Genomic DNA, 18,952 nt, shown 5'->3' on the forward strand with positions numbered 1-18,952 from the left:
AAAACAAACATTAAACCTGCAATTAAGCACAATTCTGAGCGATTGTCCTACTTTGCCCACCACTGGGCCAAAAGACAAACAGCGCAGCGGGAGGATAGGGGAAGAGAGAGAGAGAGAAAAGGAAGAGAGGGGGCGGGGGCTCCGCAAAGCGCGCTAGCTGTTGACATCAGGAGGGCCATTGATGTCAGAGTGATGTCAATGCCTGTAATTGTACATGACACACTCACATGGGGCTGGCTGGCTGCTGAGGCAATGTTTCAGTCAGACAGAAGAAGCCTTGGAGAGGAGGACAGTTTCTCTCACAGCAGCACACAGAGCAGAATGGCTGTGACTGGGGACGAGACGGAGTCAGGTAAGGTTTGTCATAATAGAATACTGGCAACTTTCTGTGTACATTCATACATCATTGATGCTTGTTTTTGTTTTGCCTTGCTCACATGGGAATGTCTCTTGAAGACGCTGTTTCTCGGTTTCTTGTCTGGAGGCCCACCAGGGGTCCACATGGAACCTTTTTTTTTTACAGGTCTTTAACTCTGAGTGTACAAATGGAACCATATGGATGGTACAGTTTTGTAAATTCTCAGTGTTAATCTTTCACTGACTGAGACAGTACAAATGTAACCAAATGAGCCATATAGGGTCAATTGAGTTCCATACACTCAGAGTCACATACCGGCCTGGTCCTGCAGGTACTGGTAAACCCAGAATTGAGAGGGGAATGCATTTAGTGAAAAAAGAATCCATACTTTATTATCATATCACGTTGTAGCTGGAATGGCAACCTGTTGAGCCAGAGCCTCTGAACTTTCAGTCATGAAGTTGGTGTTGTTTTTGTCCACACCATGGTAAGAACACGTACACCTTTCAAAATCTCTTCAATAGGCTTGTTACACAAAAAGGTAACTGTTGAAATATCAGTGAAATTACTTTCTTAAAGAAGTAAACTATAAACAAGTGTTGAGTCTCCTCAAAATCCCCTCTCTTGGCTCTCCCTCCACTCCACACAACCTCTCTCTCTCTCTCTCTCTCTGTGTGTGTCTTGTCTTCTCTGTCTCCCTCCACTCTCTCGCTCTCTCTGTCTCTTGACACACTCTCTCACACACACACACACACACACACACACACACACACACACACACACACACACACACACACACACACACACACACTCTCTGTCTTTCGCTCTGTTTCTCTGTCTCTCTTCTGTGTGTGTGTGAAATGCTTCAGCGGAGCGCTCTTTGCTCTGCCCACTCAGAGCACATAGCAGCAGTGGCTGACGTCACTGCTTTTCCTGGAACTTGCCCCCAGCAGTGCAATGTAAATGTTTGACGTCAGTGTGTGCGATTACAGGCAGTACCTCTTACGCAGGGCCAGACGCATCACAGTATTAATCATCTCATTACAGCATACAACACGGGCGGCGAGTTCCCCCTAGCAGAGCAAACACGTACAGAACAGAAGGAGAAGGAGATAAAGAACGGCGTCTCTCCTCTGTCTTTCCTTCATGGTTTTTTTTCTCGTATTCTCAGTTTCACATACGTGTGTCTTTTGCTGGTGGCAAGACACCTGAAGAGTGTTTATGACTCGTTCCTTTGGGCAAGATAGATAGCGATGACACCACTATGGCATCATCAGTGGTGTGTCACTAAAGGCTACACTTAGTGCACTAGTACTTACAGTAAATACACTTTCATGGTAGTTATTATCACTTTATAGGCTACTTCTGTTCCAAATTTCCAATGGAGTCAGAGTCAAATGTTGTATAGCCTATACTCTTGACAGCTTTAGTTACTAATACTATTACTTTCACATATGCTTGTAATGTCGATAAACAGTTTTTTGAATAGCCTAAGTAAAAAATAGGGTTAATTCTATAGTCCAATAACATGATACTGTAGAACTTATTTTGAAATGGGCATTTTGCACAAGTAATACCTTGTACTTTGACTAAGTAAATGTGTTTTACACTGTGATATTCCTACTTTTACTTAACCACTTAAACCCCAGCATCCATATTGTGGGCAAATAAGCTGTCGCGGGAAAATCGCCCCACAACGTGACACATTGTGAGCTTGTAGATAGGCAAATATATTTATTTAGAGCGAAAAACATGAAAAGCCATGCTAATATACAGAGCCCTGAGGGACTCCGGTCAAGTATAGGGGTTTAAGTGGTTAAATGGCGGTATACTATTCAGCGCTCGGCGTCATCAACATGACGTCAGACATCCACATGAGGCTCTCTGGGTGTTTGTGTGTCTAGAATGGCTAATGTTCATTTTAACACACGTATTGTCAAAACAAATGCTTGCCAGTCTGGCTAATGTTTTATTTGGTAAACATATTGACTTTGACAGTAAGGATGAAGACCTCGTGTGTTTTCTGTTACCATGCTGTGTATCCATCACTACAGTGTTGTGTACCAAAGCTGTCGTGTAGAAACCTTGTATCTTGTATCTTTTTTTCTTCGTAAATGAATGGCCGTATACTACTTCATCACACACTACAGTGTCACACAAAAGTATAGCGAAATTAGCAGATCTACAAGCTCAAAATATGTCGTAATGTGACATGTTTTTAACTTTTTGTAGATCGGCTATTTTCACTTTTTGGAGCGGTGCTATAACCGCTCCAGCGTGTGGCTTTTTGTGTTTGTCTATGCATTATTATTCTGCCCCAAATTCCCATTCAAGTTGCCGGGCTCTAATTTGTTCCCTTTCTTGTGCAAGGGGGGGGGGGGGGGGGGTTACTTTGGTTACTTTTGAGGTCTTGGGGGACCTGTCCCTGTTTGAGAGCTGTTTATTATTGAGTATGATGATTGGAGCTATAGAGATGGCTGAGTCTCTGAGACATTTGGAGGGAATATTGTCATGGCCAGTGGCCTTGTTGGGCTGCAGGGCACTCAGTCAGTTTTGTAAGTACCTCATCAGTTGTTACCATTACCAGTTTAAAATCGTCTTTTCAGACACCTAGGTTTTTGTAGAAAGCTTTGATGTGCTCTACACCAAAACGCCCAGAGTGGGAGGGCAGTTTGTGAACCAGAGTTGTTGCTATTTTTGTAAAGATGTATTGGCCACATCAAGCTTGTCAATGATGTGGGGGTGTCATTGATGTTGATGTTAGTGAACCTGGTTTTCAGTTTCTGACTGCACTTTAGTTGGTTGGTAACTTCCATACTACAATGTTTCTGACCTTGTTACGTTGTGATTAACTATAAAGCTAACAGTAAGCATAATTCTATACTTTGTCACACAATGGTGTCATAAAAGAAATAGTGAAAATGTGCCTATAATGAGTGATGATGACATGCTCAAAATAGGGATTAAAAAAGGAAAAAGAATCATAATAATGTTGCACTGAAACACAAACTGTATGTTTTTGTCCCCCCCCCCCCCCCCACCATTCAGCTGCCACAGGAGACATGTCCTCCTATGAAGTGCATAAGCCCTGCAGCTCCAGCCTGGCTCAGGGGAAGATGATGAGCAGCAGCATGGCGCACGACTCATCGGGCAAGAGGCAGCTCCGTCTGCTGAAGAACAGGTACCATATGGTGTTTGGCTTTCACATTTGAGCCACTAGAATTTCATGCCCGCTTCGCGGTCACTCAATCCCAGAGTTACTTCGCCACGCACTCCGCGGCAGAAGTGCCGTGTTTGCATGAATGAAACTGTATGTAATCGCGCCTGTGTGTGTGTGTGTGTGTGTGTGTGTGTGTGTGTATGAGCTAGTTTGCATGGAAACTCACACTTAACTAACGTCCACCAGAGGGCGCAAAATTACAGAAAATAAAAGCACAGTTCTGAACGGAACATGACAGTGAGAACATGGCAGTGAGCACAGGCTAGTGGCCACATGCCACATGTTTTCATAGGCTGGGGCGCACATCCACGTGACCAACGCACATGTTTTCATAGGCTGGGAAGAAATCACACCCGTGTGAAGTGAGGGGCGCTCTTATCATCTTACAACGTAAATGACAGCATAATGTTTGTTTAAGCAACGGGTGCTAATGTTTGTTTTAATCCTCAAAACAAACATTACATTTCTCTTTATTGTCTATCATGGCGGTTTTCTTAAACAAGCATCGTTGAAAGACAAACATTGAAGCTGTATATAGGAGGGGCTATAGCGCCCCTCAAAAGTTATATATGCCTCATTGGCCGCTGCAGTTCGTTGGAGTGACCTGTCTGCAACGGGAGGAGGAAGTGAGCGGAATCTTGAAGGCACGCATGCACCTCTGATTGGCCCCTTCCGTTCTTCTGTTTTGCTTCCGCTAAGCTTCACAAGGAATCTCGGGAAAGCTTGCCAATGCAATCGTGGGCCCATTTTTGGAACTATAGCTCCTCGCCACTCACTCTACACACTTCCACTCGGTTTGAACATAGATATGTAAATAACAGAGGGCACCGGGTTCCCCTCCCATCCAGTGCCGTCTCTATTATCTATGCTCAAACCGAGTGGAAGTGTGTACAGCGAGTGGCGAGGGGCAAGTTTCAAAAAGGGGGACGCATTGCTATCGCCGCCTCGCGTTGCCCTGATGTTACCTTCCGTTGAGATACAGACATAGACCTAGACATATATAAAGGCTCGATGGCTCAAGGCGGAGTCTCTGACGTAGTACACCCGGCGGCCATCTTGCCGCGGGGCTACAGTACAGTACAGTATGTTCTATGACAGCTCAAACACAATACTCATAACTCGCTCAAATCTTGACGGATTTACAAACGGGTTGGTTCGTACAAACGTTATCAGCGTGGCTATGATTCAGGATGCTTATCTGCTTAATGTTATTTTTTTCACCTGGCTATGAGGGAAGCACCAAGCACGGAAGCTTCAGAAAATATCCGGGGTAAAGCAAATGCCCCGGCCGCGCCTTCCCCCTGCACTTCCGTATCGCCTTTGCAGTCGCGCACAATTATCCTACTGTAAATCAAATTATTTTAAGCATTTCTAGGCTATAGACTCCACCATTCAGGTTAGGCTATAGCTTATTGCTGCTTGGCAGAAATGAAAATTTTAATATATATTTTAAAGATACTTAAAATTCATATTTTTGTGAACGGAAATGATGACATCTCCCTTTCTCAGCTTTGTGTGAGAAAGTGTAGTTACAGACTAGCATTCGGAGATTGTGGAATAGTTGCCTTGCTACGCGAGACTACAGTTGATGTGTCCTGATTTCGAACCACTTTCAAACTGGCAAAATAGGATTTTAATATAGGATTTTGTTTTCTTCTCGAAAATAGCAGATTATAGGCTACAATCTAACATGTCGTAAAGCTATGCATTGTGAGTTTGTAGATCATTTTGGGATCATTCATAGAGTTATCATTATTTTCCTTTTAACTTTTTTCATTCTACATAACATCGGTCATAACATCGGTAATCGGACCGGCTATGACTCGAGGACTCGGGCCAGCATCAGACAAAAATCTGGCTCTATTTTACATTGTCTGGCCGAGCCGCACTCTGCTATTTCTGCCTGGACCCCCTCACTATACTGCAAACAACATGTTATTACACGTTCCCTATAATGACATTCTGTGGCACCAGGCTGCGTAATAGGCTAAGAACATGCTAGCTATTCCAAGCCAGGCCGGTGCTGACAGTTGCATGCAACGAAGTCCCACAAGCCTATACCTAATCATCATGGTTCACCTCCAACCCTGGATGTCTAGCTGCTAATTCCGAAATTCGTGACTATACCGTCTACTCTCTTACCGATGATTGTACTTCAGAGGGAGTCAGCTGACACGCTTTCGTGCAAACCTTTGCTTATAAATTTAGTTTTGTGCTCTTGTGGCGTGTGTGTGTGTGTGTGTGTGTGTGCGTGTGTGTGTGCGTGCATGCATGTGTGCGTGCGTGCATGCATGCGTGTGTTTGCATGCTGGGTAAACCCTGCTATTGGTGTGAACAACCACTTCCATCAGCACCAATGACATGGTGCAGTCATTTCCCTCATTTTGCCTGCATCGATTCGATTCATCCACATATTTCATTTGTCTGCTAACCTGATCTTCCTGCATGATTTTTTTAAATCTTCCACAGTGCATGAAATCTTGTTCCTTTGGTTGTGTCACTTAAGATTAAATAAAACTGAATAATCCACACACCGTCTTCACTTGCTCAATAGAGAAAACTGTTATTATAAACGTTTCAGTCATGCAGGGCCTTCCTCACCCTCAGGCATCTGCTGACAGCATGGTAGCACCACAATTGCATACAATACAAAAACAGGGGTCTATGCAGCCAACTATCACTTCTCATTGGTGGCAACATGCTTGGTGCAACAGGTGGTGTGATCCCATTTGAATTAATTATTTTATTTCAATTAATTTGCACAATCAATATTCCGTACACATCAATTTATCGTAAGTTCGTAACTATACGAAGTGACAGTGGAATCACAATGCCACACGTTTACGAGCTTTAATATTTTCCCCAAAAAAGTAGAAGCGTTTAGAGTGCTGTTAGCTGTGTGTTACGTTTTTTATGGTGACTGTCTATTGTTTCTTCCAGAGAGGCAGCTCGGGAGTGCCGGAGAAAGAAGAAAGAATATGTGAAATGCCTAGAGAATCGCGTGGCCGTGCTCGAACACCAAAACAAGACTCTAATTGATGAGCTCAGAGCCTTGAAAGACATCTATTGCCATAAAGCAGAGTGATCGGCAAGGACTATACACACCAGGGACTGGGGAGAGTGTACGATTACAGGCCGTTTTTTTTCCTATGGTCTATCAGGGAATCCTGGCTTTCTGACACAAACACAGATAAACATTCACACATACACAAGCACACATGCGCGCGCACACACACACAAAACATTCCTTGTCCGTTTTGTCACTTGTGTTTACACAATGAAGTGGATGTTTGTAGCATGAGAGTCTGTGTCCATCCTCCACCGCCTCCACCACCACCACCAGCAGCACCAGCAGCACCAGCAGCAAAACAAACTGTGTTCAGGTCCAAAAACAAACTGTTTTCAGGTCGAGGTTCAGGCCAGTGTGTATCACAAGGCATTTATCACAGCAGAAGAGAGGCTGCCAAAATGTCCCGGCAGACATTTTAAAAAGGGATTACGTGAAAAGGCTGCAGAATCGTGAGGCGGTCAAGAAGCAGCGGCCGACTGACTGAAAACTGAAATGATTTTCACTCACATTAACTATACTAATACTGCACTGTATTTGATATTTATCTGTAATGGCTTTATAGATTGGATATGCTCATAGACCTGTCTATCTAGCTATACTGTATGGTTTGATTGTATTGTTTGCATGTTTTTTTTTTGCAGGTTATTTTCCCCCGTACAATAGATTGCCACATGCTGTTGTAGTAATTGCATTTTAGAAGAAAGTGTTCAAAGAGAATTCTCAGCCTCAAGGTCTCAATGTGTAATATTTTTCAATCCAATCCATTCCTCTCTCCTATACTACAATAGTTGTTTGACCTGCATCTTCATTTTAGTTTTTTTTGTATTGTGCATCTCTGAGAAAACAAGTGACCTTTTTAACCTGTGGTAATTTATTTGATAGGAAGTCTGGTACACGCTGTATTTCTGTGCATTTCCTGCTGATATATCTTTGAGAGAAATGTCCTCAATATGAATGAATGTAATAATAAATACTAATAAACTATTTATATATAGCACCCTTCTAAAAAAAAGAGTTGTGCTTTACAAAATACAATAAACAACCCACTAATAGTAAGAATCAAGATATAATAAAACAGGCAGTAAAACATTAAGTATAAAAGATTACACAGTAGTATAGCTAAAGTGTCACTAACCGCCGGATCTGAAAAAGGCTTGATCGCATGTGTTTCTTAAAACCACATGAACCACACACCCCCTATTCTCTCTCTATCTATCTCTCTCTCTCTCTCTCTCTCTCTCTCTCTCTCTCTCTCTCTCTCTCTCTCTCTCTCTCTCTCTCTCTCTCTCTCTCCAAGTAAACAGCAAATACATTTTCAGGTCAGGATACAAATCTTACCCAATCAGGAGGGAAAACTCATACAAAATATAAATTAAAAAAAAAGACAAAATTGGTACTGCAACACTATCAAACTGAAGCTGATGAATGGGCAGGGCCTGTACTCTCTCCTGATTGGGTGATGGGCAGCATCTTTTGAGACCCACCTGAATACTGTTGTTAACCTATACAGGGTGCTGATGGTAGAACCGGCCCTGTATAGGCTATTTATACAACCAGGTACCAGGTACAAAAAACCCCAACAAATTGATACAGACATGGAAACACTTTAACCATGCCAGCCCGCCTGCACTACACTTCTCAAAAAAAGCACTTTGTTGCCATGGATACGTGTACGGAACACATACTGTTCCCTATTCTCTCAATTTCCAAACAAAACACAGCGCACTATAAAAGATTGACATCTAGACATTATTGTATAAAACTTCAAAACATACTGTAAGCATGAAGCATAAATAATGCAGTATGAAAGAGGTACCAAGTTATCATAATGGACATAGGCTATACAGGTGTATGATAAGAGTGCCAAATGTGCTCCTGTGAATATGAATAATCCAATATCATGATGAGAGACTTGCCATTATTGTCTCCAACAGGCCGGTCGATGTCTTATATTATCTGTGAGCACTTTTCTTGACATTCCACCCCACTAGGGTGTAACTTCATATCCCGTCCCATTCTCATCCCATGCCCTTTAAACCAAACGAAAAATCTTGTTTTTTATCAAAGCCCTAATATTAAGATAGAATTTACCAATAATACCGTAATTGCATACTGATGAAATGTGTTAATCGGGAGTGGATCATTTCATCTCAATGTGCACTTCACAACAGAAGCTCTTTCATTGGTTCAAGGTCTCTTCTTATAAGAATCCAAGATTCTAACCTTGACTGTGAAAAGAGAGCATTCAAAAAAGAATTGAGTGGTTTATTCCAGTGATCCTCAAAGTGGAGTCCAGCCAGGGACCTTCAGGATTCCTTGAGGGGGGTCCAAATGGACCCTTAAGTCTGTAGAGCATACAAATGGAGCCAAACGGGTACATTTAGTTCCACTCTCTGAGTTAATGGTGGTCCTTTCATGAATGCAAAGATGTTGTGACTCATCTGTACACTGCCCCCGGCTGTTACAACAAAGTATAAATCAGGCATATCATTCCCGATATTGCAAATTATTTTTGCAAAAGATAATACTGCTGGTGGTAGGTCAGTTCTGGCCTGCATGCAACTTATTGCCTAACACTGCTCTATGTATTCAACAGGGGGTGCTCAGAGTCATTGAAATATTTTCTATTGTTTGATAGTAGGCCTACTCTTTGTCATCTTTTTCTACCATATTTCCTTTCTAGACTTCCCCCTAATGGCTTTGAACAAACAGAAACCCAAGACAGACAGTCAAACAGACTGACGAAATGTCCAAAAGCACATCAATAAACAGTATACTTCAACTTTCTTCCTCAGCTTTGCATGCTCTTTCTTAAATTGCCTTTTGACGACTTTGAAATTGACTCTTTGTCATTTTCCTATAATCAGTAGTATAATAAGTGAGTGCCTGCCACTTCTTTGTGTCCATTGTGTTTATATAATTGTATAGTCAAAGAAGTTATTTGTAAGGTTTGTAATGTTGATGCTGCTTTGTACTGAACCTAGATCTTGTACGATTTTGAAAAACAAATAACATTTTGAATTATAAAAGAAATAAGAAGTTATTTGTGCCAGGCATTGTGTGGCGTGTGCGATTCCATTTGCTCATTTAGTTCATCCCCCCATAGAGCAGCAAATGGGGTTTAATCCGATTTACCGAAGTTTCCTTTTCGCTTCATACCGTTCCCTAGAGACGGCCTATATACCAAATGAAAGCCCTAATTTCGTAGTTTACTTAGAACTTTAGACATTTTTAAAAATGGGGTGCATCACAAGTCAAGACAGCAGCACACTCTTCCATGGGCTATAGAACAATATAGAACTGGACATAATTGGGCAACGGATATGGGATCTCTTAACTTGTTTACAGCCAGGCCCTGCTCATAGAACATTTCATGGTAGGGGTTCAATGCCTTGCTTAAGGGCACTTCAGCGGTGGTATTTTTAACGTGCCGGTCCGGGGATACGAACTGGCGACCTTCCGATATCAAGACCGCTCTGCAAACCGTTCGGCCACCGCTGCCCCGGTTTTGCAGAGACAGATTAACAATTGCAATAGAAACAATCCAGTGCTATTGAACTCTGACCTGCAGCTGGGCCCATTGTGAAGCTGTCTTCCCAACACAATGTATCACAAAACAAAACAAAACAAACCACAACTTCCACCAAGCTGTTGGAGAGAGGCTGCTACGCTGTGGAATGCACTCAGTACGGAAGGGGAAATAGGCTGAAACTAAAACGGTGTGTTGTTTAGGCCTGTGTGTGATTATTAATGTGGCATTAAACATACTGATTTTTGGAACAGGTTTTTATCTCAAAATTACACCCCCAATTCAAAGCGTCTCAATTCATTTCAATTCAATTCAAAGGGCTTTATTGGCATGAGAAAACATTACATTGCCAAAGCAGAAAGAACAATACAACAATACAGCAATACAATCAAATAAAAAATTATGTACATTTGAAGGTCAGAATCTACAATAGATCAAATTGTGTACCAAGATCACTCGATGCAGGTATAGTGCAGGAATATACACAATGATTAGTCTTTAGGGTGGTTGTGTTCCATTTTGATATCCTTCTCCTATCACCCTTATGCTGCCTTCACGTATATATTTTCTTCTTATTTTGATTGTTTGTTTATTTATTTCCATTAAACTTCCCATGAAGTCAGTATTATTGAGGCAACATGAAGCAGCAGTGAAAGATTGGGTGTTTCCATTTGGTCCATCCATATTGCAGTTAGGCAGGTACAGACGTATTGTACCTGCATGACTGCAATGTGTGTTCATGACCAGCAGTCTGCACTGCAGCATCACATCTGGCCATGGTGTGAGCTAAACGTTAGTATAACAGACAGTATTAGCCAAGCCAAGGCAGGACCTATAGCTCTGGTCCATAGCCTAATGCTTCTATGATTCTGCCCTGCATTGGCTATGCTACTTTCGCTTTTAAATCTCACATGGAACTCGACCAGCCTCTCCTCTTTAGTGTAAATAAAAATAACTACTCACCAAAACAAATGCGGGTTTGTGTCATTAGAAAGCCTACTTTCCTTAGTTGACGGCGCACTCTGAGCCCTGCACCACACGTATAAACGGTAGGCCTACTTTTTGGCCAAAAAGGGATTCAGTGTCTTGAAAAATATTCTCTATGAGGCAATTCTCTGGGCAATATCGGTAGAGGGCGCATTGGACTAACTAGGTTTCTTTTCCCGGTGGAAACAAAATCCCCTTTTGCCCTAAAAGTACCGTTTATACGTGTGGTGGGGGGCTCAGAGGGTGCTCCCACTAAGGAAAGTAGGCTTTCTATAATGACACATCCCGCTTTTGTTTTGGTGAGTAGCAAAAACGTTGTTTTTATTTATGCTAAAGAGGAGAGGCTGGTCTGATAGTTCCACGTGAGATTTAAAAGCGAAAGTAGCATAGCCAATGCAGGGCAGAATCATAGAAGCATTAGGCTATTGACCAGAGCTATAGGCAGGACCGTGCATTCATACATTCAATATATTTTGTCACCTATGACCTATCCTGAACTCTAATAGTCTAGAATAGATAATGGATTAGTGACTTTGTGAAGCAGCATATCCAAGGATATAGCCGGATAAGAGTGGGCACCAGAGAACTGAGAATGCATCTGATTGCCGTGCAAGGCTGAGGAAGAACTGGCACTCTTTTCACATTGGCCTATTATATACACTTATATACACGTTTTCTATGATTGAATTTGATTGTCTTAATTGAGTCAGGCGGTCAGCCAATCAGTCAGTCAGTCAGTCAGCCTTTACTGATGAACCAAACCAAAGAAACCATTGCACAAGATATATTTGGCTGTAATTAGTTTTAGGCTATTAATCATCAGACTTGAAAACATACCTGACAGGCGAATGACTGTTAAAATGGTCAAAATTACTCGAATATTGAAAATAGCAGATCTACAAGCTCACATGCACCGCGGGTTAAGCTTGTAGATTTTTTGTTTGGTTTTGTTTTGTTTTTGTTATACATTTTTAAAAACGTTTCACTTAAATGACATGCCCAATTAAATTATTAAATTATTATTATTAAAAACCACTGACTGTCTCTAGCAGTTTAAAGTGTGTGCGTGCTTTTATTACATGTTTGTTAGTACCACCCACTTGAACCGGAACCTTTCTCAACACGCACGCACGCACACACACACACACACACACACACACACACAACTACAGTGCTATCGGTCGTTTCTGTAACAATGTAGCGTTCGGGGGGGCGGGGGGAGGGATTTGCACGAAAAGTAACCGTCGCATTCAAAGTGAGAATAATCCGAATGATCCGTTTTGCTGGAAACAGTGCAGTCAGTCAGTCAGTGACAGACTAGTGAGAGTACCGGTAGTTTAATTATAAGGGACGCTATCTGCGTTCGCCAGTAGAACTGTCACATCACAGGGGCGGAGTAGTAGTAGCCAGGCTGCTCTACAGATTTATCAGCCTACATTCTACTGTTTTAATGGCTCTTCTAGTATAGCGGCTTCTTTCAGCCCTGTTCCCGGAGGAGACGGGCGTGTGTAATCAATGTAGAGGACGGACACCCCGGGGCTGTTGTTATTTGACGTCCGAGTCCCTCGGCTTGCCTATCCGCGTTACCGCCCCGTTTTTCAGCTGTGGTCTGCCTGGTCGTAGCAGCTCCACTCAGCCAGCCAGACAAGGGTAGGCTACTACTGAACGTGAACCATGGGGAATACCACCTCCTGCTGCGTCTCGTCCAGCCCCAAACACCGGAGAAACAACCACTCCAGGCTGGAGCCGTACCGTCCTGAGGCGGACCTGAGCAGGGAGGACACCGGCTCCAACCTCCAACACATCAGCGACAGAGAGAATAACGACGGTAGGATTAAACCGTGAACACACACACACACGCACGCACGACGCACCGGTGTACAGTAGTGAGTAGTAGCCTCTATAATCACGGGGGTGGACGGTAGTTCACACTTCACAAACATTTTAATGTCAAGGAAGGACCCCCGAAAATTCCGAAACGGCCCGAATTTATATGCATTTTGGCCACGGACCACACCACCCATCTTGTTTGTTTGTTTTGTTTTGTCAATTGGTATAGGCCTCCTGCTTGGTTGTGTTGTATTTGTTTTGTTGTTAAGTGATTTGTCTAAATGTATGTGACTGTATGTCTGTTGCCCCCCCCCCCCCCCCCCCTCGAAAACGAGATGCTACATGAAGGCGTTATTCCTAATAAATACTTTAATTATCATCTGAAAAGATTGTGTGCTAGCCAGGGCACAACATACAAATGTTTAAAAAAAATATATAGATTTTGTTTTCCAGGGGAGGTGAGAGAAGGACAGAAATATTAAATATATAGGCCTATAAACTCACATCTGATGCCATATTTATAGGCCTAACTCGTTTAGCTGGGGACCCGACTCGAACCTTCTCAAGGACCCCTGGGGGGGGGGGGGGTCCCTGGCTGGCTGCTAGATCCCTCTTTGAGAACCACTTTTGGTGTGGAACACCGTTACATCCTTGATCTCTTCTTCCTTCTTTTGGGTCGTTTGTCTTGCATCATGACTGCTGCACAGCAATAAGAACGACTGACTGACAAGTGTTGATATTGCAGCCTTTGATTTGTTGCTTGTGTAAATAGTTAGTAATATGCTGTTCTGCAGCAGCCCCAGGCTATGATAGTAAACACTTAAAAGGTGTTGGAGTAGGTGTTACCCTTTATGTGGGTAATTATTTTCTGACTACGGATAAGCGGATGATGGATGGATGGATTGAGACATGATATTAATTGGTGCTCACTCACTAATGCTCATTAGGCTATAAGATGCCATTTCTGTCTTCTTGCTCTGTGTCTCATTGGTGGGCTGTAGTGTTAGTGTAGACAGTTCAGAAACCTGCCTACCAATGACATCATTGATGGGGATTCCAAGCTAATAGAAAATAGGCTACAACCTTTCTCTTCGGGAGACGGGAACGCATGTTTAAATATAGAAGCAAATGTTGTTCTTCCATAATAAAATCATATTTGTGTGTGTGTGTGTGTGTGTGTGTGTGTGTGTGTGTGTGTGTGTGTGTGTGTGTGTGTGCGCGTGCACGCTCACACACTGTGTACATAGCTGTTTCCATTCTCCTGCCAAGTCCAGAAGGCTTTCTCAATGAGTCTGCTGAGGAAGGCATGACGAGATGCAGGATTCTGAACTGTCGTCATTGTGTATATATGTGTGTGTGAAAGTTCCCTCCTTGGATCAACAAAGGTCTGTGTGTGTTAGAGTAGGAATGTGATGGATGTCGTTGGGTGGTGGGGTGTCCATTCCTCAACAGTCCCCTGGGGCTTGAATAGGAAATGACCAACAACATGACTCAATGTGACTCAACACTTATAATTAACATCATCAGGGTGGCCCTGTAAATGCTACAGTCTAGCAGTGGTTCTCAAACTTAATATTTCAAGGGCCCCTTATAACTAAGAGCATACACGCAACACAAGGGTCCATTTGGTTCCTTTTGTACGCTCTCTGAGTTACAGACCTTTTAGGGGTCCATTTGTAACCTCTTCAAGGTCCGCTGAGGGCCCCAGCTGGACCCCACTTTGAGAACCACTGATCTAAAGTCAGAGTCAGTGCAGTAACTGCTGCTTTGGCATAATGTGTTTGCTCAAATCTATTTGAACAACCTTAAAGTGTGTCGAATCTGTCGATCACTGAATTTGAACTGTCACTCCATCCTACACCCTGGAAGCACTACAGCAGTAATTAGGTTTTTGTTAAAAACAGATGGAATATGGATCTGTGTTGATCGGGTGCAGTACCTAGTCAGACAAACGACAACCTACCTCAAACCCTAACCTAACCATAACTGCAAGCACGGGAGCAACGCATGTGCAATGCTCCGTCGGATCCCCGTGTTGATCACATGACTATAGATATACTGTGTACCTATTTGCGTGATGTTTGGACCAATTATATGAAGATAAGTTGAAAATAGAAGAGAAGTGGAAGCCTTTATACTTTGTTGTACATCAAATGGCGAGAGCTCACGATACATCACAAGCTAAGTGATCATCGCTGAATGTTTCCATTATGTGTACTGAACGTGCACATTATTAGTGACATCATGCCCGGCAGCCCAGACTAGGGATGCTACGGTCCATGTGGCTAACAACTGGGATAGCTCAGGAGTGGAAGCCTTCCCGGCCTTCTCCCATCCAGGGAGAGTATAGACTTCTCTGGGTGTGAGCAGTTAGGACAGCTCCTGGTTCTCTAGGCTAGAGTGTCTCGTCCATCCACCACCATGCAGGCCTTTAAACAACATCAGCATCAACTCAATTATTGATGGAAGAGTCAAAGGACTGTTTCAGTGGCTCAGGTGATAGAGCGGCTGCTTGGGAAACGACCAAAGGTTCAATTCCAGGCTCCCCCTGTGTTAGTTAGTGTTGGAAGTGTTCTTGAGCCAGACACTGTGACTGAACCCCGAACTGATCTTGTCGATGAGCAGGTCGGTGCCTTGCATGGTTTCCTCTGCCATCGGTGTGTGGACATGTGTGTGAATTGTTGAATGTATAATGCACGTTGTAAAGCAGCTACATAAATGCACACTTTAGGATGAGGTTTGGCATGTTGGAGTCACACACACACCAGCTTGTTTGCCTTTGTGCCGTTCAGACTGGCTACATCCTCCGTCCACGTGGTTGGACAGTTATTGTATCTAAACGGCTCTTCTCTTCTGCATTGTGTTAACCCATTCTGACCTGAGATCAGATTCATACGAGGTTTCCACTGGACACACACTGAGTCTGATTAACCCATTCTGACCTGAGATCAGATTCTAAAAATGTCAGTCGTTCTTCGAATTTTTCAAAAATAGCAGACCTACAAGCTCGTATCGCGCCACTCGGTGGCGCGATATGAGCTTGTAGATCTGCTATTTTTCTATAGGTAAAGCATAACATGATGCTAACACCAAAATGGGTGCCCGGTCAGAATGGGTTAAAGTAGGTCTGAGTTATTTGAAACTGAATACATAATCATCATCACCCCATGGCATGAATGAGTCTTTTTCTAAAAAGGACAGTGAATAGGCTAGTCGCTAGTCCATTCATTTCTTCATGAGGACAGACGGAGCAATCATCGAGAAAATGTGTTCTTTGCCAGTGGTGGACAAAGTGTATACTCAATTATTCAAAAGTAAAAATTACAAAGTAAATTTACTTTTTTTTATTTTTTTAATATCGATGCATTGCTGTATTGGAATTTAGAACATTTCACACACAAAACCCCTGAAATTGTTCAAAAATAGCACTTGATTGAAAGAAAGAAAAATTACAAATCTCTACACACTCACAATGCGCCGCACCACAATGCAAGGTATATTTCTCACAGATATTTTCACTCTATTTAAAATGGGGCACAAGTGGTTAATTCATAATATATCTTTGTAAGTTTGGGTCCAGGAAATGTTGTCAAAGTCAAACTATTTGAAATGTAGCGGACGGGGAAAGTCATACACGTGTGGTGGTGTTTACCTACAGAAACCTGTTTTCACTGTTTGTTTTGATAGGGACAGGGACGTTTTGGTGAAAAGTACAGTGAGAGAGAGCAAGGTGTTTCTGCACCATCGCACTTCTTATCTCCAGTGGCTGATAACTGCTGGTATATATAGAGGGAAATGGTGGGTAAAAATATTATATAATTGATTTGTTATGTGAACAAAGGGCACAGTTACATACTGCATTGTGGCTTTTAAGTACAGTTGAGTGCTCGAGTATATGTACTTTGTACACCACTGACTCATTGTTCAGCAGGTTCTTCCAAAGCCCAGGTGACCTTAGGGTACTCCACTACTCCATCCAGTGCTATAAAAGAAGGGCTCTTTCAGCCATGCTGGTGAAGAGAGAGAGAGAGATTTTCACTACTTCGAGTGTTTGCATTTAGGTATTTGCTCAAGTCATTATGGGCGACCCTTTAACCCCTTCATTGGGCCTCTAATTGGCATTCCAATGTCAGGAGACCTGGGCACTAGTGCACCTGCCACATGGACCCTGTGACGGAAACAGACAGATTGATGTGAAAATCTCATAGGTCATTGTTCTCAGACTAGCTTTAAGACAGACGGTTCTCAACCTGTGGGCAGGAGCCCCATAGTGGGTCGGGAGTATATTGCAAGTGGGCCCTCCCAAAATGATTTGCCAAAACATTTAAGATTTTAATGATAATATAACATTGATAAAAAAGGGAATCGTCAACTATGTTTTCTTTAAAACCTTAGTTTTCATTTTAATACATAGGACCTTGAAGTATATTGATCCAAGCTGGAACACAATTGATTGATTGATCATTAAAACAACATGCCTGAAAATGTATGTATGTATGTGGCCCACCCACCACACATGATCTGACCACTTTACATCTGATCCAGAAAAGGTTGGGATTTGGGAACCACTGCTTTAAGAAAGCATTTTGTTATCTCTTACCACGTGAGGCCAAAAGATTGGATATCTCTTTTAGGAACGCAGTGTACATGCAGGAGAAAGTGATTAAGACAATCTGGTTTTTCTCACTTCTCATAGAGTCGGATAGTTTTCTGATAACCTGAGTAAAGTGGGTATTGTACTTGAGTTGTGTTGATTTGATCGGTTCAAGAGGTGTGTGTGTGTGTGCGTGCGTGCGCGCACGCGCCTGTGACTGCCTGCATTGTGACCATATTGTGGATGTGTGATACTTTTTGCTCTGAGCTTGTGACTACAAACAACTCAGCCATGAGAACTGCTGACGTTGATGACACACGCACACGCACAGAGCTCTGCAACCTCCCTTTGCATCTATGAAGCGGTCTTTGGAGTTGCAAATCACAGCCTCTGGAGTCGAGTCCTTTTCCACATACTTCCCTAGTCAATCTCACCTCAATATCCTGCGTTTATCCCCGTTAAGCCAGAGATAAAGTAGGCTGGAGATCCATGTGCTAACCTCACAGCGTGTATTAATCTGAACATGGTTTACATGGTTTATGTTCAGTATATCATGGAACATATAGGCTTTATTTTGCACGATGCATATAATTTTGGTTTGTGGAAAAAACATAATCTTAGTGTAACTCCCTCCGAGCACAGACAGACACATGTGGTTTCCTCATACTGATTTATTCGAAGAAAGGTATCTCCAAACACACCGTGAAAACTATAAACAATAAAGTAAAAGAAGCACGTTACAATTAACATAAAATGGCATGTAGATGCAAAACATTTCACAGTAAAATACAGACAAAACAAACAACAAATACCTCGTTGGCTGCGTGCGTAACAAGGAAGGGAATCACTTGGGTCTTTAGGTCCTTTTGACCTTTGCTTAATAACAGTTAAGACAGTCTCTTGTGAACTTTCTTATAGTCTTTGTGTGACCAGTGCGCACTGGAGCTGCTGCACTTTGCTGCTTGCTGCTTGTTCCGTGTAACCAAAAATGACATGCGCAGACCAACGAGACACAAACAGAACAGGACTTTGACCCTTCAAAATAAAAGCATTACAACAACTTGACACCAAATACATGAAATAATGTTTTAACATGACTAACTTAATTATGAACTTATGTCTTGGAGAAATATACAAATTATATTACTCAGTGGCAACAGTTACACTCCCACCAAATCTCACAAACCTTCAAGTGGGATTTCTTCTTAACTTCAAAATAAAGTAAACCATTACAGTTATTAAACCTTTCCCATGAAATTTCAGGCAAAACATTAAACCCTTTCCTCTGCTTCAAGCAGAGTGACAACCTTCTGTACAGGTCTCTCAAGAAACCCTGTTTTAGTTGTGGGCTTTCCCTTTTTGTC

The 18,952-nt window shown here is 42.5% G+C and overlaps 2 protein-coding genes across 4 annotated transcripts in view; both read left to right on the forward strand.

Annotated features, from left to right (window-relative positions):
* The first annotated feature begins 222 nt into the window (after nt 1–222).
* On the forward strand, nt 223–6,935 carry LOC308336155 (cAMP-responsive element modulator-like). 2 transcript variants are annotated; one of them, XM_080793419.1, is made up of 3 exons: nt 223–352; nt 3,407–3,539; nt 6,519–6,935. In XM_080793419.1, exons 1-3 carry the CDS (start codon nt 253–255, stop codon nt 6,661–6,663), a joined length of 378 nt encoding a protein of 125 aa, XP_080649545.1. In that variant the 5' UTR covers nt 223–252; the 3' UTR covers nt 6,664–6,935. The 2 variants fall into 2 exon arrangements, with proteins under 2 accessions (XP_080649545.1, XP_080649546.1); XM_080793420.1 differs by having other exon boundaries at nt 277–357.
* Nucleotides 6,936–12,445: 5,510 nt separating this feature from the next.
* The window catches only part of ccny (cyclin Y), a 57,093-nt gene continuing 50,586 nt past the window's right edge, over nt 12,446–18,952 (forward strand). For both annotated transcript variants that reach the window (XM_080793524.1, XM_080793525.1), the window contains exon 1: nt 12,446–12,992. In XM_080793524.1, the coding sequence (XP_080649650.1) occupies nt 12,839–12,992 (154 nt within the window). In that variant the 5' untranslated portion in view covers nt 12,446–12,838. The remainder of the gene's footprint in view (nt 12,993–18,952) is intronic.

The sequence above is a fragment of the Protomyctophum bolini genome (assembly GCF_963924005.1).
Source record: "Protomyctophum bolini genome assembly, chromosome: 21".
Taxonomy (NCBI): domain Eukaryota; kingdom Metazoa; phylum Chordata; class Actinopteri; order Myctophiformes; family Myctophidae; genus Protomyctophum; species Protomyctophum bolini.

Coding starts and splice junctions, on each gene's coding strand:
- LOC308336155 (XM_080793419.1), top strand. CDS start 253: ATGTTTCAGTCAGACAGAAGAAGCCTTGGAGAGGAGGACAGTTTCTCT. Junction 353..3,406: donor TGGGGACGAGACGGAGTCAG/GTAAGGTTTGTC, acceptor CCCACCATTCAG/CTGCCACAGGAGACATGTCC. Junction 3,540..6,518: donor CTCCGTCTGCTGAAGAACAG/GTACCATATGGT, acceptor TGTTTCTTCCAG/AGAGGCAGCTCGGGAGTGCC.